Source organism: Dipteris shenzhenensis, chromosome 10 (genome assembly GCF_047967505.1).
Source record: "Dipteris shenzhenensis isolate YYH24624 ecotype China chromosome 10, Dip_SZ_1.0, whole genome shotgun sequence".
Taxonomy (NCBI): Eukaryota; Viridiplantae; Streptophyta; class Polypodiopsida; order Gleicheniales; family Dipteridaceae; genus Dipteris; species Dipteris shenzhenensis.
The window spans coordinates 17,434,175-17,457,503 of record NC_141605.1 but is presented as its reverse complement, the minus strand read 5'-3'; the positions used below and the strand labels follow the sequence as shown (position 1 = coordinate 17,457,503).

Here is a 23,329-nt window from a genome sequence, read left to right as displayed (position 1 = left end):
GCCCAGTCTGCAGCATGTGGAGGCACGGAGGATCCAGATGGAGGAGTATGGGAGCGCGCATTTTGGAGCAGGGGGTGTTGAATCATGGGAGGCCCAATTTGTAAGTATCGATCTCAAATTATATTGCTTATGTAGTTTATTAGGAGGTTGGTTGTTTCTTTGTACTAATCCCTCCACAAAGTGTATCGCGGTCATGCAGCTTGAGATCGTGGGCAGATACCCTACTCCAGTGGAGACAACCTACCACTGCCACCATCGCAGAGGAGATACATGGAGGCACTTCTATGATGACGGGTTGATTACTGAGGAGCAGTATACCCAAGCGACTGGACAGGCCCCCCAGGTATTTGAAAGTAATTAAATAATGCCAAAATTATAAGTAAAGATTTGATTTTTCATACATTGATATATGTTGTCCCTTGTTTACAGGGTGCCCCTGCACAAGACGACGAGGAAGACGAGGAAGGAGGTGCAGAAGGGAGCGCAGAAGGCAGCGCGGAAGGGAGCGTGGAAGGCAGCGAGGATTAGTCGTAGAAGTAGCACTTGCTACTATTCTTTTTTGTACTTAAAGCCATTGGCTTGGCTTGTGCCTCTTGTATATAGACTCCTCTTATTTTTTGTACTTGAAGCCACATGACATGGCTTAGCTTCCTTATTTTTTGTACTTGGAGCCACATGACGTGGCTTAGCTTCGTGCTATATGTATATACAAGCACTTTTTGAGCTTTCAATTTTATTGCGTTTTGGAGTTGTAATATTTTATTTGGAATTGTAATTAAAATGAGGTTGGCTGTAAGAATTGAATTACAGAATGTGGATATGGGATTCTTGTAACTATATAGCATACACAACATACACAATATTCTATAAAATTTAAATTAAAAAAAAAGGCGCGTCTATCAGTGCATTTACAAACGCGTTTATATTCGCGTCTGTCTGTTCAATTTGCGTCTATACGTGCGTCTATCAAATCGTTTACATGCGCGTCTATTTACGCGTGTATGAGCGCGTCTATACGCGCGTAATTCTGATATATAGACGCGCTAATAGACACGGGTCTCCTGACACGCAAATAGACGCGCAAATAGACGCACCCATAAGTTTTTTATTTAGTTCATGAAACGCGTCTGTGCGCGCGTCTATGGGTGCTTTGTCTTGTTGTGCAAGATGATCCATCACGTCACCCAAAAAATGCAACATGTACATGAACTTAAAGTTTGCAACCAATTTAAACACTCTTGTATTCTCCTCTTGTAAGCATACCAAAAGCGACTTATACATTTCACAAATCTTGGAAATTACCTTAAATCTACACAACCATCTCATCTTTTGTATCTTTTCCATCCTCAAGCTTGGACAATCAAGATGATTAGCCAACTCTGCCAATCTAGATGATCTTTTAGAGCTTTTCTTAAGAATTCCAGTAACTTCATTCAACACACAATCCACATGTTGTGCATCAGAATTTTGTTTAAAAGTGTCAAAAACACATAAGTGAGTTCAGTGTGCCACACAATGTATCGATGTCATGAAAGGACTCCTTCTCTTCAACAATGCAGCCAATCCATTTGTAGAAACAATCATTACAGATGCACCATCGGACCCAAAGCTGACCATTTTTCTCTCATCTATACCATATTCTCTAAAGAATTTTATAATTACAATTTCCAAGCCCCTAGCTATCCTATCATGTATTTCAAGCAAACCTAAGAAAGAAACCCGAGGCTCATGATCGTAGATGTAAGTGGCATACACAATGAGATTCTCCATGACTGAAATATCCGTAGACTCATCAACTAAGAGACCAAAAAACAGTGATTTGTTCAGCCTCTCTATTGTTGTGTGCAAGATAGACTCACTAATATAAGTGGCAAATGTTGCTACTGCTTTTTCATTATGATATAACTCTCGGGGCACTAATACACTTCCACACATATGCAATAAATCCAAAATTGCAGGAAATTTCAGAAATGCCATATCTTCCTTCGCAACATGATAAGAAGCTCGAAATAAATTCAAAATTCCAGCATCAACATCCCCTAATTGCCATTGGATACCTTCATGGAGGGCTTTTTTCCCATAGTTTTGTGAGTATGATGCCCACTTGTGCTGTTTTGAAGCGGCATGACATCGTATCGCACTAAGCTGAATATTCACCGATCCAATAGTGCCAAATTCACTACGACATTTTCTCATTTTTTGGCATGTTGTACAAAAAATATGCCCAAGCTTTTTGTCAAAGAATGCCCATTCAAAAGAAATAGCCCAAGAATCATTCCAAGCCAAACAAGCATTTTTAATTCTTAAGACATCATTTTCTTCACCCAGTCCTGGTATCTCTTCTAGATCTGAGTCACATGTCACATGAGATGATGATGCTACATCAGACAAGGATTTTCTCACACTCTTTCTTTTCACAGGAGGGATTAATTTGGTCATTCCAGGAAAAGCAAAAAGAGTTGTTTGTCTTTGAGTTATGGTTGGGTGTAAATCTGTAAAATATTGCAGTGCAATGACTACTTAGATGCTTGCAAAATTCAGGTCAAACAACAAGCAGTTGAAAGTTGAATCAATAATTCTACATTTATTATTTAGCATAAAGTTCATGCAGGTCAAAGAATAGATTCAAGCTCTCAAAAAAAACAAATGCAGTAATCAGGTTGCAGTTGCAATCATATGAGGTAAAAAGGAAGCAAAGATGGCCTAAGAAAACAATAGACCTGATACTAAGGAAAAAAACATCATAATAAGTACAAAAAACTTGCCTGGCAACTGACTAGAACTCCGACTGAAGCTTTATGAGAAAGAAGGAGCTGCCCCAAAGCAACCGTCACTGCACAAACAAAAGACAACACATAAGAAACCCCCTTTTAGAGAAACCAAAAGAAAGTAGTCGGAAGAATTTATAGTACTTGTATATCCAATAATGCAAAAACAGCATTACAAAGCTAAAGTATAGCAAACACATGTTTTATTAGATGTCTCTATGGAAAGACCAACTGATGCTTTTGTAACGACCATCAGATATCTCCAAAAAGACCAATAGAGATATGTATCCAAAAAGAAACCAGCAAAATTATGATATGGTAGAAGGTAGTCTCAGTAGCCTGATAATCAAGAGCATAACTCCACCTATGACATATAAAGTGTGGGTTGCATAAAGTCTAAAGACTAGTCCAAAGACAAAGGAGGTGCAAGATCGCCAGCTCAATTGAGGGAGTTGTTTTGCATCAAAAATTCAACAGTAAAAATGGCCGCTCCTCCAAGGATGAGCAGAGTATTTTTGAGAACTTGACAAGTTTCTAGACTCACAAGAGTTAAACAATGGAGAGAGGAAATTTGCAGGGTAATAAAATAAATTTTATGGCTGCTCCATCACTGTATCTCCACAGTCCATGATCCATTGTCCTCTTCTTCTCTCTTGTTCTTATTTGTACTCCACCCTTGTGCATGCATTCATGCTTGCCTTGTAATCTCTAGACACTCTATGTCGCCTCACGTTTCGTCTTTCCTTTCGCTGTCAACCATCCCCTACCTTCATCATTGCCAAATTCTAGCTGGCTTATCTTCTTCATACCCATCATGGACAGCATTCCCAATACATGGCACATCCGAAGGCAAGCCATCAGAATCCACAAGGGTTTTGTCATACTGGTTGGGCAAGTAGAAGACAAAGGATTTATACAAGCTATACCTTAAAATATCACTTGATGATATTGGCATAGAAAAGAAAAGCTAAATTCATCCCACTTGTGATAGCCAATATTGCATTGCATTGCCCAAGAATCTTGGGAACGTTCCAAGCGTAAACACTCCCTGCTTTATGTTTCTACATTACAAAAAGATAAGCTTTTATGCAACATCTCCTTCATATCCAAGACAACTTAAGAGAGGGAGTGATACGCATGTCTCTAATAAGTCAAACTCATCACAACCATTTTCCACTCAAGGGGGATTGGGATGTAAAAATACTCATGATGACTTGGATAAGATTGTGGGTTTGGATAAGACACTCATGAGTTTTCTATGCAAGTGCTTGTGGTCTCTGAGTGTTTGGAATTTAAGGAGCTGCTTGTCAATGGAACATATGTCTATGCTTCTTACTATGAATTTGAAAACTAGCATTTTCAATAGACATATCTATACTTCAGTCTTGCAGCCTGCATTAAAGAATAGGAACAGAAAAGGGGGGTGCTATCGTCCTAGAAACGAATTCCAAGGCTTGAAATCTCGCATAAGATATAGGTCAATGATGCATCCATTTTCGCAAATTCCACATGAACTGTCAGGCAAATAGAAAAATCAAACTACAGCGTTCCATCGTGTTAGATATACAAAGTGGAGGAATAGTAAGCAAGCATAGTAACAAACATTTAATCTGATGAGCAATTGCATTATTGCTCATGCAGATCCAAAGACACATACATTCTTGAGCTAGATTTCGAACCGTTCAATGCTTCCTTCCCTAAGCTAACCATGCCGTCTTCCATTGGGAATGGAGTACAGTTCCTTAATCATCACTTGTCCTCGAGGCTCTTCCATGACGAGTACCCTGAGAGCATGCAGCCTTTATTCGACTTTTTACGAATGCACAAGTATCAGGGACAGGTAACTGTCACTCGCTTGTAGCTAGGTAGTTGCAAATTCATGTTTTGTCAATACTGAGCTAATTACTTCATTTCTGTGGACAGACACTCATGGTCAATGAAAGAATCCCAACTCTACAGAAGCTTCGTGTAGCCCTATTGAAAGCAAAAGAGCAGTTGCTTAAACTTCCAAGCAACGCTCCATTTGAAGAATTCGGCCACAGGTATGTTGTTGGCATCCCGATTCAATGCACCTAATATTTGGTTGCAATATCTGCCATGAAAATAACGCTCTAATCCAAATCATCTGCATATTCTTAGACTGCAAGAACTGGTCTTGGAGAAACCTCCCCCTCCCTCCCTCCCTCCTCCCCCTCCCCTCTCCTGCCCTCCCCCTCCCCCTCCTCACTCCGTCCTCCCCCTCCCTCCCTCCTCCACTCCTGCTCCTCCTGCCCTCCCCCTCCCTCCCTCCTCCATGCCTGCTCCTCCTCCCCTCCCCCTCCCCTCCTCCTCCACCGTTGCTCCTCCTCCCCCTCCCTCCTGCTCCTCCCTCCTCCCTCCCTCCTCCATGCCTACTCCTCCTCACCCTCCACACCTGTTGGTCTGCCCCCCTTTCCTTCTCTTCAACTATTGGTCCTCCCTCCCCCATTCCTCCTCCTCCTCGCCCTCCGTCTTCCTGCGTGTTGCTCCTTCAAGCCTGCATCTCCACACCTTCTCCTTCTCTACACTCCTTTCTACAGTCATGGCACCATTCGACGACGTCTCCAACAAGTACCAAGTTCACTTAGAGTTGGAGGCTGAATATGCAAGCACACGTAGTCTAGGATTTAGAGGAGCTTCCAAAATCCACAGTCTTCATTCACAAGGAAAGAAGAATCTCGACCTTTGGGTAGAAGGATCATTGTATCCTTTAGATCTTGCCAACGAAAAGAGCCCTCCTTTCCATACAGTGCATGAGCTAGTTCAGTTTGTTGGAAATGGATATGCGGGGTCACTTGGTTATTGCAATCGGTTAAACAATGCTCAGTCAATGGCTATGCAAGCAAGTGAGATGTGCAGAGCCCGAGCAGAGATGCTAGCACATTTAGGAAATAGCACGATTGTGGCAATGCATAACTCTATGTAGGATCTTCAAAGGGAGAACCAGGATCTTCGTGACAAAGCCAAAGCATTGGACTTGGAGCAAAATGCATTGGACTTGGAGCAACATAAATTAGAAGAGTCACTCTGTAAGCTAGCTGAGTCCAAAAAAGACTTGGAAAGATCTATATACAATCAAGTTCGACGAGCCATAGAGAAGGAATGAGAGAATGCAGAAGAACGAGTGCAAAAGAAATACCTTTGGGATTGAAGGAGAGAAAAAGAAGGTACTTACATAACATGGATGCATTGGCACCGACTGGTGGTGCTAGATGGCCCAAAACTCCGAAACGGCACTGGAAACGCTGGAATCGGACCTTCGAAAACTTGAAAACGGCCAAAAAAGGCCGAAAAACGCGATTTGCAAAAAAACACAATTTGGTACCTTTGAAGACCCCAAGAACGGCACTGGAAACGCTGGAATCGGACATCCGGAGACCCGGAAACGGCCAAAAAACGCGATTTGCAAAAAAACGCGATTTGGTACCTTTGAAATCTGCCGAAAAACGCGATTTGCAAAAAAACGCGATTTGGTACCTTTGAAGATTTCAAAGGTACCAAATCGCGTTTTTTTGCAAATAGCGTTTTTCGGCCTTTTTTGGCCATTTTCGGGTCTCCGGATGTCCGATTCCAGAATCTTCAAAGGTACCAAATCGCGTTTTTTTGCAAATCGCGTTTTTCGACCTTTTTTTGCCGTTTTCGGGTCTCCGGATGTCCGATTCCAGCGTTTCCAGTGCACTTCAAATCTTCAAAGGTACCAAATCGCCTTTTTCTGCAAATCGCGCTTTTCGGCCTTTTTTGGCCGTTTTCGCATCTGCGAATGTCCGATTCCAGCATTTCCAGTGCCGTTCTTGGGATTTCGGGCCATTTGAGACGCGTCTGCGGTGTCAGAATCACCAAATTCTGCACAAAAAATAAATTTTTTAAAGATTCAAATTAGATCACCTCATTAATGTGACATGCTTCTACGAACATATAGTACTATTTCTTTTTCTTATTTTCATCTTCTTTTATTGAATTTTCAATGTTACGTTGGCCCACTCCTGATTGGTTGAGAGCCTATTTTCTCTCTCTTCTAAAAGGCCCCAAAATGAGCTCCATTTTTTCCTAATGGGTGGTGGTGTCACTCGCAGCAATGCATTGCATGAGATGTTCGACTAGTTTTTTATATGTTTACTAGGAAGGACTTTGAAGTCTGAAAAGGCAAAGGCATCAGAACTTGCAAAAGCAGTTCAAATTGTATCAAAGAATAGAAGGCATAGTGCTTGGAAAGCGTCCATAGGAAGTCGAGGAGTCGCACATTGGTTGCAAGCTAGAGTGAGAGAAGGGAGCAGATGGGTCCAACCACCAACAAAAGCTATGGTGTAATTGTATACAAATATGAAATAAATATATTTCTTATTTTGACCACAATTTGTGTACTCACTCTTTAATATCTTGCTTATTTTTACCACAATTTTTATACTCACAACATTGGGAAAAGTGGGGACATGGTGAAGGAGGGGGGAGAGAAGGGAGGGGCATGGGATGGGGGGTAGGGCGAGGGCGATGGGTGTGGGCAGGGCAAGTAGGGGGAGGGCAAGGAGGGGGAGGACGACGAGGGTTGGGAGGGGGTTGGAGAGGTTAGGGCGAGGACATACTTAAAACAAATAATAAAGGCATGTAGTCATGTATCCATTGAAATAAGGTCATCTATGAGAATCACCATCGATTTCTCCCACCTAATCATCCTAGATATGTTGCCCCTTGGAATGAAGTTCTCGCACAATCACTCACCGTGGGAGATTGAATGAGAATTTGGGATGGTTCCATGACTCCTCCACCACTTGGCATGAGCCGGTAAGGGTTTGTAACTATTGTGTGCTATATTGGCTGGAAATAAAGATTGCCTGCTAACACTTTATTTTGTTTAGATACTCCATTTTTTATCGTTTACCATATTGGTCCCACCTCAAGATCAATCACTTGCTTGATCCCATGCATATCTTCAAGAATGTGGCATCTACCATTTGGGAGCATTTGAATGGGACACGAGATTCCGTAAGCATAAGGGAGGATCTACATACCATAGGGAGGATGCGTGAAGCTTGGCCACAAGAGAGACCAAATGAGTGTGTTTTTTTACCTCGTGCACCATGGAGGTTATCAAACCTAGAGATGGCGGTGGTGAAGCGCACTATTACTACAATTCATACTCCCACTGGATGCATGAGGTGTTTGAAGGGAGCCTTTACAAAGAGTAAGAAAAGAGGTGTAGAGCAATTATATGGCTTGAAATCTCATGATTGGCACAAGATGCTCCAAGTAAGTATTTTATGTGCATAATATCTTTTTCCTTTCAAATTTGTGAGTGAATAATTATAAGCAACTAATCAACCACCTCCTCGTGGGTTTAGTTCATACTACCTACTAGCATTTCACGTAGTGCATTGAAGGACCTCGTGGGTTTAGTTCATACTACCTACTAGCATTTCACGTAGTGCATTGAAGGACGTGAAAGATTGTATTTACAAGATGGGTGAGCTTGTGAGGTACTTTACATGATACAAAATATGATGCGTATCAATGCTCCATGCAAGGTGTTCATATTGCTAATATGGTGTACTTTTTCATTTCTAGGTATGTGAGCTCAAAGGAAATAGATCCCACCATGCTTGAGAATGCTCGAGTTATGTCAGTGGAGGTGGTTTGTTTAGTGGAGGAGACATTTCCACGTTCTATTCTCATAAGCCAACTACATCTTATAGTGCATTTGGTGGATGAGATTGCTATATGCGGTACTATACATGCACGATGGTTGTTCTTCCTCGAGCGCTTCATGAAGACCTTGAAGGGCTTCGTGAGACAAAATGCAAGACTCGAAAGTAGCATGGCCGAGGGTTGGCTGGTACAAGAGTCACTTGTATATATTTCTGAGTTTCTTGTTGATGTGGATAGCTCTCTCCCACGACTATGGAGAGATGATGAAGACCTAAGGATGACCTCTATTGTGCCTCAAGGGAAAGGATGCAACAAAGTAATAGACACAGAGTTGCATAATAGTATCAACCTCTATTGCGTGCTTAATATAGTGATGTGATGAAAAGATGTGTAACAAGATATGAGGATGCAAAGGCAAGAAGACAAGAAGAAAGGGCCCTCTTTCGTACACACCATGGATATCATGTGCCATACCCTCAGTATCTAAGAGCACTTCCAAAGGATATTCATGTGGATTGGCTACTTGATGAAATGGAGAATGCAAAGAAAGACGAGGGGATGCATTTCACAATGGAAGAATGGGAGTATGCTAGGGGATGCATGAGCAAGGTCGGTATATAGAATGTTATGCATAAGTTAGGAGCTTTCAATAATTTAGATTGCTTATTTAATTGATTTTTTCTTGGTGTAGTGCACTATGTTCAATGCTATATGGTGTGAGGGCAAGCATTTTCAAACACAACAGATTGATGATAAGAGAAACACACAAGATTGCAGCACCATTGCTAGCTTTGAGGGAGCCAATGGAGCCATGGATGATTATTGTGGCATTATCCAAGATATTATTAAGCTTGACTTTCGATGCTTCTTTGTATATGTTTTGGATGTAAAGTGGTTTAAGGACGTGGTGGAAAGAGGCCCTAATGCAACAATCAAATGCCATGCAAGTGGCTTTGTAACTATTGACTCCACAAAGTTTTGGCAAAGTAGGAAGGACACACTAGTACTACCGTAACAATGTGAACAGGTACTGTGCACACATATGAAAATACTCGCTTTTAAATATTTGATGCAAGGAAAATAACATGATTGTATTTGTGTTTGAATTAGGTTGTCTATTAACCAATGGTGGATAATAATAGATGGTGGCATGTCATACCTATTATGCCACGTTCCAAAGTGACATATAATACATTTACTAATATGGAGCATATGGAGGATGATCATGGCCATGGACATGATGATGACCGTGATACGAGAGAGGAGGATGATCATGAGATAGGAGATACAGATATTGAGGCCATTACCCATGAGGACGAGCCTACCATTGGTGATGCTGATTTCAATGAGCACATGAGTAGCACAAGTAGTAGTGGGTTGAATGTATTTGTAGATCTAAACACTTGTTTGGATTTTGAAGTAGATAGTTTGGCAAGGGTTGATCTCATTGAGGATGAGATTAAACCATAGCCCATCATTGATATTGGCAAAACTATTTTACATATTGTCTCATTCTCCTCACCTCACTTAATTCTTGTATATGTGGGCTTGCAAAAAAGCATTGATGTTTTTGTTAAAATTATGTGCTTTGGTAATCATGGGCAATGTTTGGAAAGCAATGATGTACACCAAAATCTCACTTTCTGTATTCTCTGTTTTGCATCTAAATACGCGTCTAAATATGCATCTAATTCTCAGTGTAAACGTGCTAATAGACGCACTAATGCACATGCAAATAGACGCGCTAATAAATGCAATGTTAGACGGGCCCATATTTTCTCAGTGTAGATGCGCAAATAGACGTGTTAATACACGTGCAAATAGACGAGCTGTTAGACGTGCGATTAGACACACCCGTAACTTCTCTATTCAAATAACGCCTATAGATGCGCTCGCTATTTTGCGCATCTACCAAGCACGTCTATAGTTGCTTTGTGTTGTTGTGTGAATGTTCGATCCAAAGGCATTGATAGTAGCCAGGCAGTGTACCAAAATGACTTTGTCGACATTCCAAGTAATGTTGGAGTATCCGATAGCAGGCGATAATGCCTTGCACTTCAGTAGCTTCGAAGGACCTCGAGGAGAAAATTTGCTGTGAAAGACCACGATATGCTCTACGACTTTGCCAAGGTAATGGGCCAAAGAATGATCTCGCCCAAATGTGCCGCGAACATTACCTCGTCGAGATGAGAATTCATCAAGCTCAAATGCATCTTGCAACAATTCAACAAACATTAGAAGATCGACAAAACAAATTATACTGAAAGAATAAATAATATTGTTTGAACTTACCAGTACAATGTCGTCGGATTCTATCCCTTCCTCATTTGCAATGTTGACAGAACAAGGTGCTATGTGATGTTCCATTTGGGAGGTGGATGCTTTCTCCTGACTCGTGTTGGAGGTGGAAGCTTTTGCATGAGAGGGTTGTGCTTCGTATACGGACATGTCTACATCCCTCATTGAAACCAGCGTCGTCAAGAGAAAGTCTTCCATTGTCTAGTCTTTGGTACCTAAAATCCCAGGATCTTTGACGCTTGTGTCAACATTGAACCCCGATAGGACTCTGAGTGCCTCATCCTCTCGTAGTCCAAAAAGAATCTCTATGTCATGGAGGAATGCGTACTCTTCTCCATCCATGATGAGGGGGGACAAGGACCATAAATCTGAGTCTGGGTCAACAGTCTCCGATGCATATTCTTGCTCTATTGGGGGCTCTTAAAGTAGGCTCAATGCTTGAGCTACTTCCATCTCCTCTATTGGATCGTCAAGACTCTCTTCCATGTAGATGTCTGAGTTTAGGTGACCAGATCAGCAGTTCTACTAGAGGAGGTGCTAGACAATGAGGCTTCTTCCTCTAAATTTCCTTCTTCGAGAAGGAAGATGAATGTCATCTCCCATGAAAGGAATTTGGTGCCTGTATTTCCTGTGATCCCTGTGTCTAGGATGTCTTGAACTTCAACTGTCCTAAACCCTTCGTCTGTAAGGTTGTCACAAAAGTGGGCCAAGCGCTTTACAAACTTGGGTTCCTCTACGAACAGATACTTTATGTAATCTATGGGAACCCATCTCTTTGAAGTGTGGTCAAGTGTATAGGCAAAATTTGAGAAATTATCTTGCATGTAAAGGATGAGATTTGAGAAGTCAACTTGGCTTGCATATATGTACCTAGGATATATGTACCTAGGACATCTAAATTCCTATCAAACACTAAAAATAGCTCTTCCTCACGATCTGCAAATGCAGTTCATGAGATGAAGTCACAGAGTGCAGTTCTAGCTGAATCGATGGCAAATAGCAGTTGATGGAGGGAGTAACTTCCGAGGATCGGAGTTTTTATGGCTCTCCAAATGTGAGTGAGAATGTGATGTAAAAAGGGCGCTTACTCCTTAATATATATCAAAACCCTTAAAATTAAAATTAATCATAAAGTCCTCAAATTTTTTGAAAAATATTTACCATGAACTGAAAGGAGAAAATATTAAAAGAAATAACATTTTAATTTAATTGTCCATCATCTTTTGAAGCAATAACTAGGATTTAACAGACAAACCATTAAATGCTGCACTAGTCAAACACATTGTTAGCAATCTTCAAAGTTGTAGGAGGAATGAAATTGGCACTATGCATGCACTTCTCCACATGGCGACTGATCTTACCACCATTTAAGGTAAAGTAGAAGGACTCTGACATGATGTCCTCCATGACCAATAGGTGTTCTCACACATCCCTTAGATCCATTGCAATGTGACATTCACATTCTTGACATCTCCCTCTTCAACATCAATAGACAAACTTACCCCCATATTGTCTTCATCATTAGAGTCAAGGGGAAGCCACCGGCCATTTCTTTTCTTCCAGCGCCTGTACTGAAAACCTAAATACAACATTTGGCATGACAAATGGTATCCAATAACCACATTATCTTTGCATGCATGATATTGAAACACATCACCCTTTTGGTCGCCTAACCTGGTTCCCCAATTCATCCCAAGTAAATTTTCAAGAGCATTTTCATCTACACGCTTGCAGGATCACATAGTTTTTGTTCTATGCATATGTATATTCTAAAATAAAGAAGCAAAAATGTGCAGAGGCATAAACCAAGATAACTTTGCCCATTTGGATCCAAATGTAAACTTCATGGCCATGCCCACATCCTTTGCAATCTTGTCCTTGTACGATTGCAATGTCCTCGAGTCCACATTGCTGCAATCCATGTCTTGAAGTTGTAGTGGTGCAATGGTTTGCAGACGGCCATAGCTTGATGATGTTGTTGGAGTGATGTATGTTGCATTATACCAATACACATTCTTCATTTGCAAGGAGGCCAACTTCTCATGAATTGCAGTGAACTTGCCTATGAATGATTCAACAAGTTCCCACTCCTCGAGGTCCAAAGGGAAAACATCTTCCACCATGAATAAGAGCTCTTAGAGACCAAACACAAAATTTCCAAATGGACTCATTACACTTACAAGTGAAAAGGTACATAGATAGAAAGTCTCACAGTGTGATGGTATCCTAGATTGATTGAATGATGGAGGAAGCCGCATATCTAATTTTCCCATGTAAACATGTTGCACTTTTGCAAGCCATCCTTTCTTCTCAAACTTGAACTTCAAGATGCGCCCCTTCCACTCATGCAAGATGTCACATCTCTTGCTCTTGGGAAGCTTTTGTGGACCTTTGGCCGATCCTTTCATCACTATCTAGTCATTTATGCTATAGGTGTAATGGACCCACTCATCCAATGCATTTCTAGTGTTGTGGAAGACACAAGAGGCCACAGCATTGCGTGCTCTTGTAGCCTTTCTCCTCACCATGCTTGCAGAGGTTGCAACAGTAAGAATGGGACTCCTACACAAGGCAATGAAGCTCCAACAGAGGCACAAAAGAGGTAGAAGGAGAGGGACAGAGCAGCAGCAATAGAGGCACATGAGAGGGAGAAGAAGAGGGACAGAGTAGCTCCAACAGAGGCACAAAAGAGGGAGAAGGAGAGGAACAGAGGAGCAACAACAAAGGCACAGGAGAGGGACAGAGCAATAGCAAACAGAGGCATAGGAGAGGGAGAAGGAGAGGGATAGAGCAGCTCCAACAGAGGCACAGGAGAGGGAGAGGGGAGAGAGAGAAAGAGAGAGAGAGAGAGGAGCTGCAGCAAGCAGGCTAGAGCAAGAGGGAGCAAAGAAAGAGGGGGAAGAGGGAAAATGCATGGAATTTGGTTCAAATCTGAGTGATTTGGTAGGCTAGACCAGAATAGTGGGGGGCAAAGGCCCTAGAAAGAGGGAGGGGAGAAGAAAATTTCACCATTTGGACCCTACCATCCCATTGAATGTAGCTTTGGGCTCATGTGGGGGAGGTGCACCTGGTAGGAGGGTCAAACATGGGTTAAGAGGGGAGGGATGGTTTGGGTGGTCCTTAGTGTAAGGGGAGCAACCAATAGGGGCTCTCTGTAGGCCTACCCACCCTCCACCTCAACATACCATTGCCCCACACCTTTTAGCACTCTCATTGGTACACCTCAAATCACTCTCTAATCCCTTGAAATTAGGAAACACTAATTGGAGGCCCTTTTGAGACCCCAATTCTCCCCTAATGGTTTAATGTTGCACCAAGATTTACATCTTTTCTTTCAAATTTTGGAAGAATATTTATCCCTCCTTAAATAAGAACATGGGCTTTATTATGTAGCTTTGTGTTCAGAATTGGGCACACCATTGCTCTTTATAATGATTTATTATGTGGAATCAAATCGAAAGGACTATGACTACATCAAGAAGACTCCATTTGGTAGAATGGACTTAATTTGGTTGTTTCCCTATGTGGATACAAAGTCTCTTTACATTTCAGTCACTTCTGAGAAGAACGTTTATGATATCATTTTCATGCATTCCATGGAAGGAAGCTAGTAGACCCTTCTACTATCATCTCACACACATTTTCATAACTTATAAGCTAGTTTATATCTCCCATAACTTATAAGCTAGTATGTTTTACCAATATGCATCTAGCTCTCCCTTAAAGATTCATGTTTCATGTTTATGAGTTAACCCCAGGGAGGCAAAGCTACATTAATGTTGTGAATGGGGAGTCCGAGCTGGATGCCGCATCATGAGACAAGGCCACAAAATTAGTGTCATCAAGGAGGAGTTCAAGGACACCACATGAGTCTTTATCAAGGAGGCTCACAATTACTATTAGAAAGACCTTATTAAGATTACCAAGAGGGTCATTGTTTGCTTAGGTATAGCCATTTTTTGTGAGGCTCAAAGACTTTTCCATATATAGGTATCTTGCATGACCCATAACTTATGCATTGCTCAATGGAATTCGAAAAACTTTGTTTTCAAGTTGTAGTTACATTCCAAACTTAAACATGAGAGCAAAAAATTATGGAATAAGGATTTTGAACGAGAGTGTTAAAGCATTACAAGTGCTATGTTGCATGTGAAGCATACATCATGAAGACTATAGGATATAGCAATTTATTCAAAAACATCAAAATTTTGTTCTATCGATACATGCACCAAGTAATCATTCAAAAGTACACTATGTGAGCTTCTCCTCAACCCAAGGACCAGGCATGGGTTAACAGGTCTCCAATGTTGTGCTAAAGCGATGCATAAACATTTGAGGGCATGCTCCATAACTTTTTTTCAATTTGTTGAAAATCAAAATGGATTGAAAATTTGGAATTCAAACTAATGGGACTACTGCATGGTGCTCTTAAATAGTTGTTGGTATTGGTATCTAAATTCACCCTAAAGTGGAAGAAGTAAAAAAATTGTAATTTCTACACATGCAAAGATCTAATTTTAATAAACCCAATACTATTATTGTTTCTTTTTCCATGAACCTCCTTGCTATATGGCTCATAAGCATGCCAAAGGTCATTGCATTTCATAATACATAGCATCAAACCCAATAGCGTGCCCTTTGGCCTAGGTGTTTTGAAGCATTTTAGGCCACATTGCACTTGTTTGGGATATCCAATTCTAGTGACATGTATTACTAGAGGGGGGGAAACCAACATTTGAAATTTTTGCTACTCCCACGAATTTCAAATTTTCACACCTCCCGCCCATCAAATATTGGAAGATTAAGTACCTACAACCTACCCCTGCCCTGCAGACTCCATGCAACCTGCACTCACCTTGACGTGACCTTGTGTAGACTTTGGTTTACCATTGTCTTCTTTCTGGTAAGTTGTCTTCTATTCTTTGCTTGCCTCACCAACTAGCTTCTCTTGGTCTATTCTAGACTGATTGTGGCCATGGCGTCAATAGCAACATTCAGCTTGCCATGGCTTACAAGAGAAACAGATAGAGGCTGCGAGACTCTCATGAATTTTAAATTTTCACACCTCCTGCCCATCAAATCTTGGAAGATTAAGTACCTACAACCTGCCCCTGCCCTGCAAACTCCATGCAACCCACACTTACCTTGACGTGACCTTGTGCAGACTTTGGTTTGCCATTGTCTTCTTTCAGGTAAGTTGTCTTCTATTCTTTGCTTGCCTCACCAACTAACTTCTCTGGGTCTATTCTGGACTGATCGTGGCCATGGAATCAATAGCAACATGCAGCTCGCCATGGCTTGCAAGAGAAGCAGACAGAGGCTGCAAGACAGGAAACTTGAAAAGCTAGGTCAAGGCACAAGGAACAGATTGTGGGTCTCGGGGGGGTCACTCATCATATGTAACCCTATCACGTGAGTTCAACAGAAGGATATTTTTTATTTCTAAAATTTACAGAAATAAGTATACATAAGGGACTATTTAAAATAGTTTTGGAAAAAATTTACAGATTTGTATAGAAAAGGGGTACATTTTATTAATGAAAAATTTACAGATAAGGGATTTTAGAAATATGCCTTGAACGCACGTGGTATAGAGGGTTTATACATAGTGACCCCCCTGAGTTGTGGGTCGAGAAAAGCGTTGGCATGGTATTGAAACAACAACAAAAGACACCCTTGCAACATCTGCAAAGGAGTTTTCGAAGGGATAGTCGCTCGCAGTGCTAGGTCCGACAAGAGTCGGGCCAGGAGTAGACACAGGAGTAGGCCCTTGAGGTGTTGCCTGAGTGGAATCGAAGTCATCTGGAGAGTAGAGATCATGATGTCTCCTCCTACGAGGGTTTCTGTACTCGTCGGACGTGCGACGTGATCTCATGTCTAATTTGGAGGGATTTGACAAACATAGACACAAACACGAAGATAAAAAATAAAAAACAAAAAACAAGAGCGGGTAAGAAGCGGATAGACAATTCATGCTCTTCAGCGATTATGTACTCGCAATCCACGAAGGCCTCCACACAATCCATTATGTCCTTTACACAATCATATTTGAGGCTCCACCGGTCATGGCAATCTCTCTACAACCTTCAGAGATCTCGTAGGTTGTGTCGTGTTCCTCAGTCCCCCTTGCTCTACTATCCTTCGGCTTGGATCCCACCCAAGCGCACGCACCACCACATTGTACTGTGACACCAAAAATTGATATTTTTAACTTGGCATTGATATTGTTTTTGTCTATGTTTGATAAGAGTTTGACTATCCAGTGATAGCCTAGCAACTCTCACTTATTTCTATTTTCTATGATATTGTATGGGATGGAGAGGATGAGTGGAATGGCTCATTGTAAATACCATAGGTATGAATTATAAATACCTTGGTATGGGGTGAGAGTTATTTGTGTATGGGATATTATGGAGTTTTTTAGAAAATAGGAAGAGTGAGTCATAAAAAGAGGTGGGCTCATGTCCATGTGTACCAATAATATAAGAGAGGCCACATGCCAAGCGTGTGGAAGGCATGTGGAGGAGTGTGAAGTCAAGAGGAATCCTTCTAGAACTCCTATGTGGAATAAGGAGGATGTGGACATGTGGAAAAGAGAGGGTCCCTATGGGCTCCATGTGAGGAGACTCTTGACTTTCTTAATATTTTAAGAGTCTTGAGCATCTTTTGATGGGACACATGGCAAGAGTAGCCAAAAAGGACATGGATGGTGACATACGTGCTTAGGTGATTGATGGGGAAAGGAATCTACAGGCAGCAATTGTAAATGGGTGAAGGAGGGTAACAAAATCTCTATAAAAGGAGCCCTCCTCTCCCTTGTTCATCGGAATCTCTTCCACCATCGGGCCTTATCACTACAAGGCATAGGCCATTTTCCGACGGAAATACCGACGCTTTTTACATTAAAAAAATTTTTTTTCACGGGCGCAAAGGTCGCTATAAAAGTCGTTAAAATCGTCGAAAAAGGAGCGTCACTATATAGCGACGCTGTTAATCGTCGCTATATAGCGACGATGCAAACGTCACTATATAGCGACTCTGTTAATCGTCGCTATATAGCGACACTGGTAAACGTCGCTATATAGCGACGATTAACAGAAGTAAAAAAAAAGGGTTAGTGGGGCTAAACAGGGCTTCCTTTTGGCCCTGTTTAGCCCCACTAATCCTTTTTTTTTTTTTGTAATTACAAAAAAAAGTTTTTTATAACAAAATTTCCCTTGCTTGCAGGGTGATACAAAATTGTTCTTGTGAACGATGAGGAAGAAATGCATATACATATACAACTGTGTTTGTAACAAAATTACCCTATGAAAGGGCGATGCAAAATTGCTCTAACGAGCGGATATACAAAATGCTACTACCACTACTAATCCGAATCCGAATCCGAATCGTCTTGTTGGCCTGTTCCTTGGTCCTCGACACCTGCGTCTTCTCCCTCGTCCCCGACACCTACGTCTTCTCCCTCGTCCTCGGCACCTGCGTCCGATCCTTGCCCCTGTTGATCGCTCGTCTCTGATGATGGGACGCTTGAGCTTTGACCCTAAGAGTGAACCATATAAATCGAAAATTAGATTGGAACTTAAATTAAAAAGTGAGATTACAAGTAGGAGTAAACTTATACCGTGCGAGCAGCCACCTCAGCCCAATCGACTGTCGCTCCCATTGCCTCTTGCTCAATGAACCACGGCTTTGTTCCTATCCGAAATGCGTGCCGTGTCTCTGCATCCGTAGGAAGACGACCCATCACAGCTTGCTGTGGATCCAATTTACGAGAGTTAGAGTTAGCTAAGTGCATGTAATATGTAAGTAAAACAAATAGAACAATACATTAAATGGGAAGAAGTAGACTTACCATGGTTGCCTCGAACGCATACCGTCCGCCTGCACCAAAGTGCGAAGTACCTACGACGTCCAGTCGTCTCTTCGCAGCCCTCCTCTGACCCTCGAACATTTCGGGATGGTCCCTATGTTGCTTCTTGAAGTACTTCCAATCAGCTTTGTCTGCCCAGCTGGGTTTAGCCAACCCCTTTGTAATGGAAGTACGCATGGTTGATATGCGATGCTTTAGGACCAAACCCATGCGCTCGAGCATATAATTGTTATTAAACTCCACATTTGGCGGATTAGGATATCTTTGTTTTAACTCATCGATCACCGCCTGCTTCTTTTTTGGGCATCTTGATACCGCCAATCGATATTTATGCCGCTCTTGAAGTGATGACTCATCAACCGCCTCATGGCGGCCATCACTGCTTTGCCCTTTTTGTCTTCTATTATCTCTCCGACAGATGTGATTTGATAGGAGAGATCCCCTGATGAGTAAGGGGGACTGACGGTAGCAGAGTCTGAAGGAGTGGAAGCTACGCGACGGCTTCCGGATCGAGGAGTAGCTGTGGGAGTAGGAGAGGGAAAGGGACCTGACTGATACTGTGTCTCCGGACCAAGTGGAGACCTAAAGGAGCGTGAGTGTGCTGACTCGTCTACATCTCCTGAGTCAGCACAACATGAGCCGCCCATCCTACTCTTCCTTCCCTTGCGGGAGGCATGCGCAGGTGATGATCCCGCGATCGAAGGGGCGCGAGGGGATGGCTGGGCAGTACGTCCACCCGTCGGTGTAGGGGAAGGAATTGCGGAGGTCCTCTGAGAGAGCAGAGAGAAGAATCTCGCTGCCTCCTCATCGCTCATCTGCGCTACAAACTCGTCGGGAGTCCCGACAAAGCCATGCACGGCTAGCAAAGGAGTCCCCTGAGGGGTAGTCGCAGTGCTACACGGAAGAGGGGTCGGACCAGGGGTAGTCGCAGTGCTAGGACCGAGAGGAGTCGGACCAGGGATAGTCCTCGGGGTAGTCGCCTGAGAGGAATCAAAGTCCTCTGGAGCATATAGATCGTGAGCTCTCCTCCTGCGAGGCTGTCCGTACTCGTCCGATGAGCGACGTGATCCCATGTCTAACATAGACACAAACACGAAAACAGAAACAAAAAACAAACATGAGCATTCTCATAGGCATAGGCATAGGCATAGGCAAGAAGAAAGAAGAGGGAAAGGAAAGAAGAGGGAAAGGAAAGAAGAGGGAAAGGAAAGAGGGAAAGAAGAGGGAAAGATAAGATGTAAAGAAGATGTAAAGGATAAGAGCTTATGCGGAAAAAGAGAAAGAGCTTATGCGGAAACTCATTCTCTATTTCCGCATAAGCTCCTTCTCTTTTTCCGCATGAGCTTATGCTTATGCTCATGGGTGAGCATGAGCTTATGCTCATGTTTCCGCATATGCTCACGCAAAAGAGAAAGAGAAGAAGCTTATGCGGAAAAAGAGAAGGAGCTTATGCGGAAACTCATTCTCTATTTTCGCATAAGCTCCTTCTCTTTTTCCGCATGAGCTTATGCTTATGCTCATGCGGAAATAGAGAAGGAGCTTATGCGGAAAGAGAGAAGGAGCTTATGCGGAAAGAGAGAATGAGAGAAGCATAAGCTTCTCTCATTCTCCATTTCCGCATAAGCATATGCAGAAACTTACGCATAAGCTCATGCTTATGCTCATGCGGAAATAGAGAATGATCTTATGCTCATGCGGAAATAGAGAAGGAGCTTATGCGGAAAAAGAGAATGAGAGAAGCATAAGCTTCTCTCATTCTCTATTTCCGCATAAGCTTATGCGGAAACTTACGCATAAGCTCATGCTCATGCATGAGCATAAGCATGAGCTTATGCTTATGCTTATGCTTAAGCATAAGCATAAGCATAAGCTCATGCTTATGCTCATGCGGAAATAGAGAATGAGCTTATGCTCATGCGGAAATAGAGACTTATGCGGAAAAAGAGAAGGAGCTTATGCGGAAAAAGAGAATGAGAGAAGCATAAGCTTCTCTCATTCTCTATTTCCGCATAAGCTTATGCAGAAACTTGCGCATAAGCTCATGCTCATGCATGAGCATAAGCATGAGCTTATGCTTATGCTTATGCTTAAGCATAAGCATAAGCATAAGCTCATGCTTATGCTCATGCGGAAATAGAGAAGGAGCTTATGCGGAAAGAGAGAAGGAGCTTATGCGGAAAAAGAGAATGAGAGAAGCATAAGCTTCTCTCATTCCCTATTTCCGCATAAGCTTATGCAGATACTTACGCATAAGCTCATGCTCATGCATGAGCATAAGCATGAGCTTATGCTTATGCTTATGCTCATGCAGAAATAGAGAATGAGCTTATGCTCATGCGGAAATAGAGAAGAAGCTTATGCGGAAAAAGAGAAGGAGCTTATGCGGAAAAAGAGAATGAGAGAAGCATAAGCTTCTCTCATTCTCTATTTTCGCATAAGCTTATGCGGAAACTTGCGCATAAGCTCATGCTCATGCGGAAATAGAGAAGGAGCTTATGCGGAAAGAGAGAAGGAGCTTATGCGGAAAGAGAGAATGAGAGAAGCATAAGCTTCTCTCATTCTCTATTTCCGCATAAGCTTATGCGAAAACTTACGCATAAGCTCATGCTCATGAGGAAATAGAGAATGAGCTTATGCTCATGCGGAAATAGAGAAGGAGCTTATGCGGAAAAAGAGAATGAGAGAAGCATAAGCTTCTCTCATTCTCTATTTTCGCATAAGCTTATGCGGAAACTTGCACATAAGCTCATGCTCATGCATGAGCATAAGCATGAGCTTATGCTTATGCTTATGCTCATGCGGAAATAGAGAAGGAGCTTATGCGGAAAGAGAGAAGGAGCTTATGCGGAAACTTACGCATAAGCTCATGCTCATGCATGAGCATAAGCATGAGCTTATGCTTATGCTTATGCTTAAGCATAAGCATAAGCATAAGCTCATGCTTATGCTCATGCGGAAATAGAGAATGAGCTTATGCTCATGCGGAAATAGAGAAGGAGCTTATGCGGAAACTTACGCATAAGCTCATGCTCATGCGGAAATAGAGAATGAGCTTATGCTCATGCGGAAATAGAGAAGGAGCTTATGCGGAAAAAGAGAATGAGAGAAGCATAAGCTTCTCTCATTTTCTATTTCCACATAAGCTTATGCGGAAACTTACGCATAAGCTCATGCTCATGCAGAAATAGAGAATGAGCTTATGCTCATGCGGAAATAGAGAAGAAGCTTATGCGGAAAAAGAGAATGAGAGAAGCATAAGCTTCTCTCATTCTCTATTTCCACATAAGCTTATGCGAAAACTTGCGCATAAGCTCATGCTCATGCAGAAATAGAGAAGGAGCTTATGCGGAAAGAGAGAAGGAGCTTATGCGGAAAAAGAGAATGAGAGAAGCATAAGCTTCTCTCATTCTCTATTTCCGCATAAGCTTATGTGGAAACTTACGCATAAGCTCATGCTCATGCATGAGCATAAGCATGAGCTTATGCTTATGCTTATGCTCATGCATGAGCATAAGCATGAGCTTATGCTTATGCTTATGCTCATGCGGAAATAGAGAATGAGCTTATGCTCATGCGGAAATAGAGAAGAAGCTTATGCGGAAAAAGAGAAGGAGCTTATGCGGAAAAAGAGAATGAGAGAAGCATAAGCTTCTCTCATTCTCTATTTCCGCATAAGCTTATGCGGAAACTTGCGCATAAGCTCATGCTCATGCATGAGCATAAGCTCATGCTTATGCTCATGCGGAAATAGAGAAGGAGCTTATGCGGAAAGAGAGAAGGAGCTTATGCGGAAAAAGAGAATGAGAGAAGCATAAGCTTCTCTCATTCTCTATTTCCGCATAAGCTTATGCGGAAACTTACGCATAAGCTCATGCTCATGCATGAGTATAGCATGAGCTTATGCTTATGCTTATGCTTAAGCATAAGCATAAGCATAAGCTCATGCTTATGCTCATGCGGAAATAGAGAATGATCTTATGCTCATGCGAAAATAGAGAAGGAGCTTATGCGGAAAAAGAGAATGAGAGAAGCATAAGCTTCTCTCATTCTCTATTTCCGCATAAGCTTATGCGGAAACTTACGCATAAGCTCATGCTCATGCATGAGCATAAGCATGAGTTTATGCTCATGCTTATGCTTAAGCATAAGCATAAGCATAAGCTCATGCTTATGCTGATGCGGAAATAGAGAAGGAGCTTATGCTCATGTGGAAAAAGAGCTTATGCGAATGAGAGAAGGGGGAAATAGAGAAGGGGGAATGAGAGAAGCATAAGCATAAGAGAATAAGAGGGAAAGGAAATAGAGAATAAGAGGGAAAGGAAAGAGAGAAGAGAAAAGAGAGAGGGGGAAAGAGAGAAGGGGGAAAGAGAGAATAAGAGAAGAGGGAAAAAAGAGAAGGGGGAAGAGAGGGTTCCTACGCCCATCACTGCAGCTAGCGCTTAAGGCACTAGCTGCAGGCCAATGCAAATAACAAAAATATTAAATGGAAAGAAGAGGAAGCACTTACCTGTAAAAGTATGTCCCGCTCGGTGTAGTGGACTGGCCCCACAAAAGAGAGAGTATGTCCCGCTCGGTGTAGTGGACTGGCCCTACAAAAGAGAGAAAACAACCCATTTTTTGAAATAAGATGTTAGTGGAAAGAGGAGATCACAAAAGCAACTTCTTGAAAGGAGACAAGGAAAGAGAAGATTGAGGAGACAAGGAAAGGAGGAGATTAAGGAGACAAGGAGAAAGA

The 23,329-nt window shown here is 42.1% G+C and overlaps 1 protein-coding gene across 1 annotated transcript in view; it reads left to right on the top strand.

The window, feature by feature from the left end:
• Positions 1-4,476: 4,476 nt before the first annotated feature.
• Positions 4,477-23,329, top strand: part of LOC147897493 (G-type lectin S-receptor-like serine/threonine-protein kinase At1g34300) — a 36,209-nt gene continuing 17,356 nt past the window's right edge. Inside the window, exons 1-3 of the mRNA XM_087380030.1 lie at positions 4,477-4,608; positions 4,692-4,810; positions 6,452-6,548. Of these exons, the coding sequence (XP_087236156.1) occupies positions 4,477-4,608; positions 4,692-4,810; positions 6,452-6,548 (348 nt within the window). The remainder of the gene's footprint in view (positions 4,609-4,691; positions 4,811-6,451; positions 6,549-23,329) is intronic.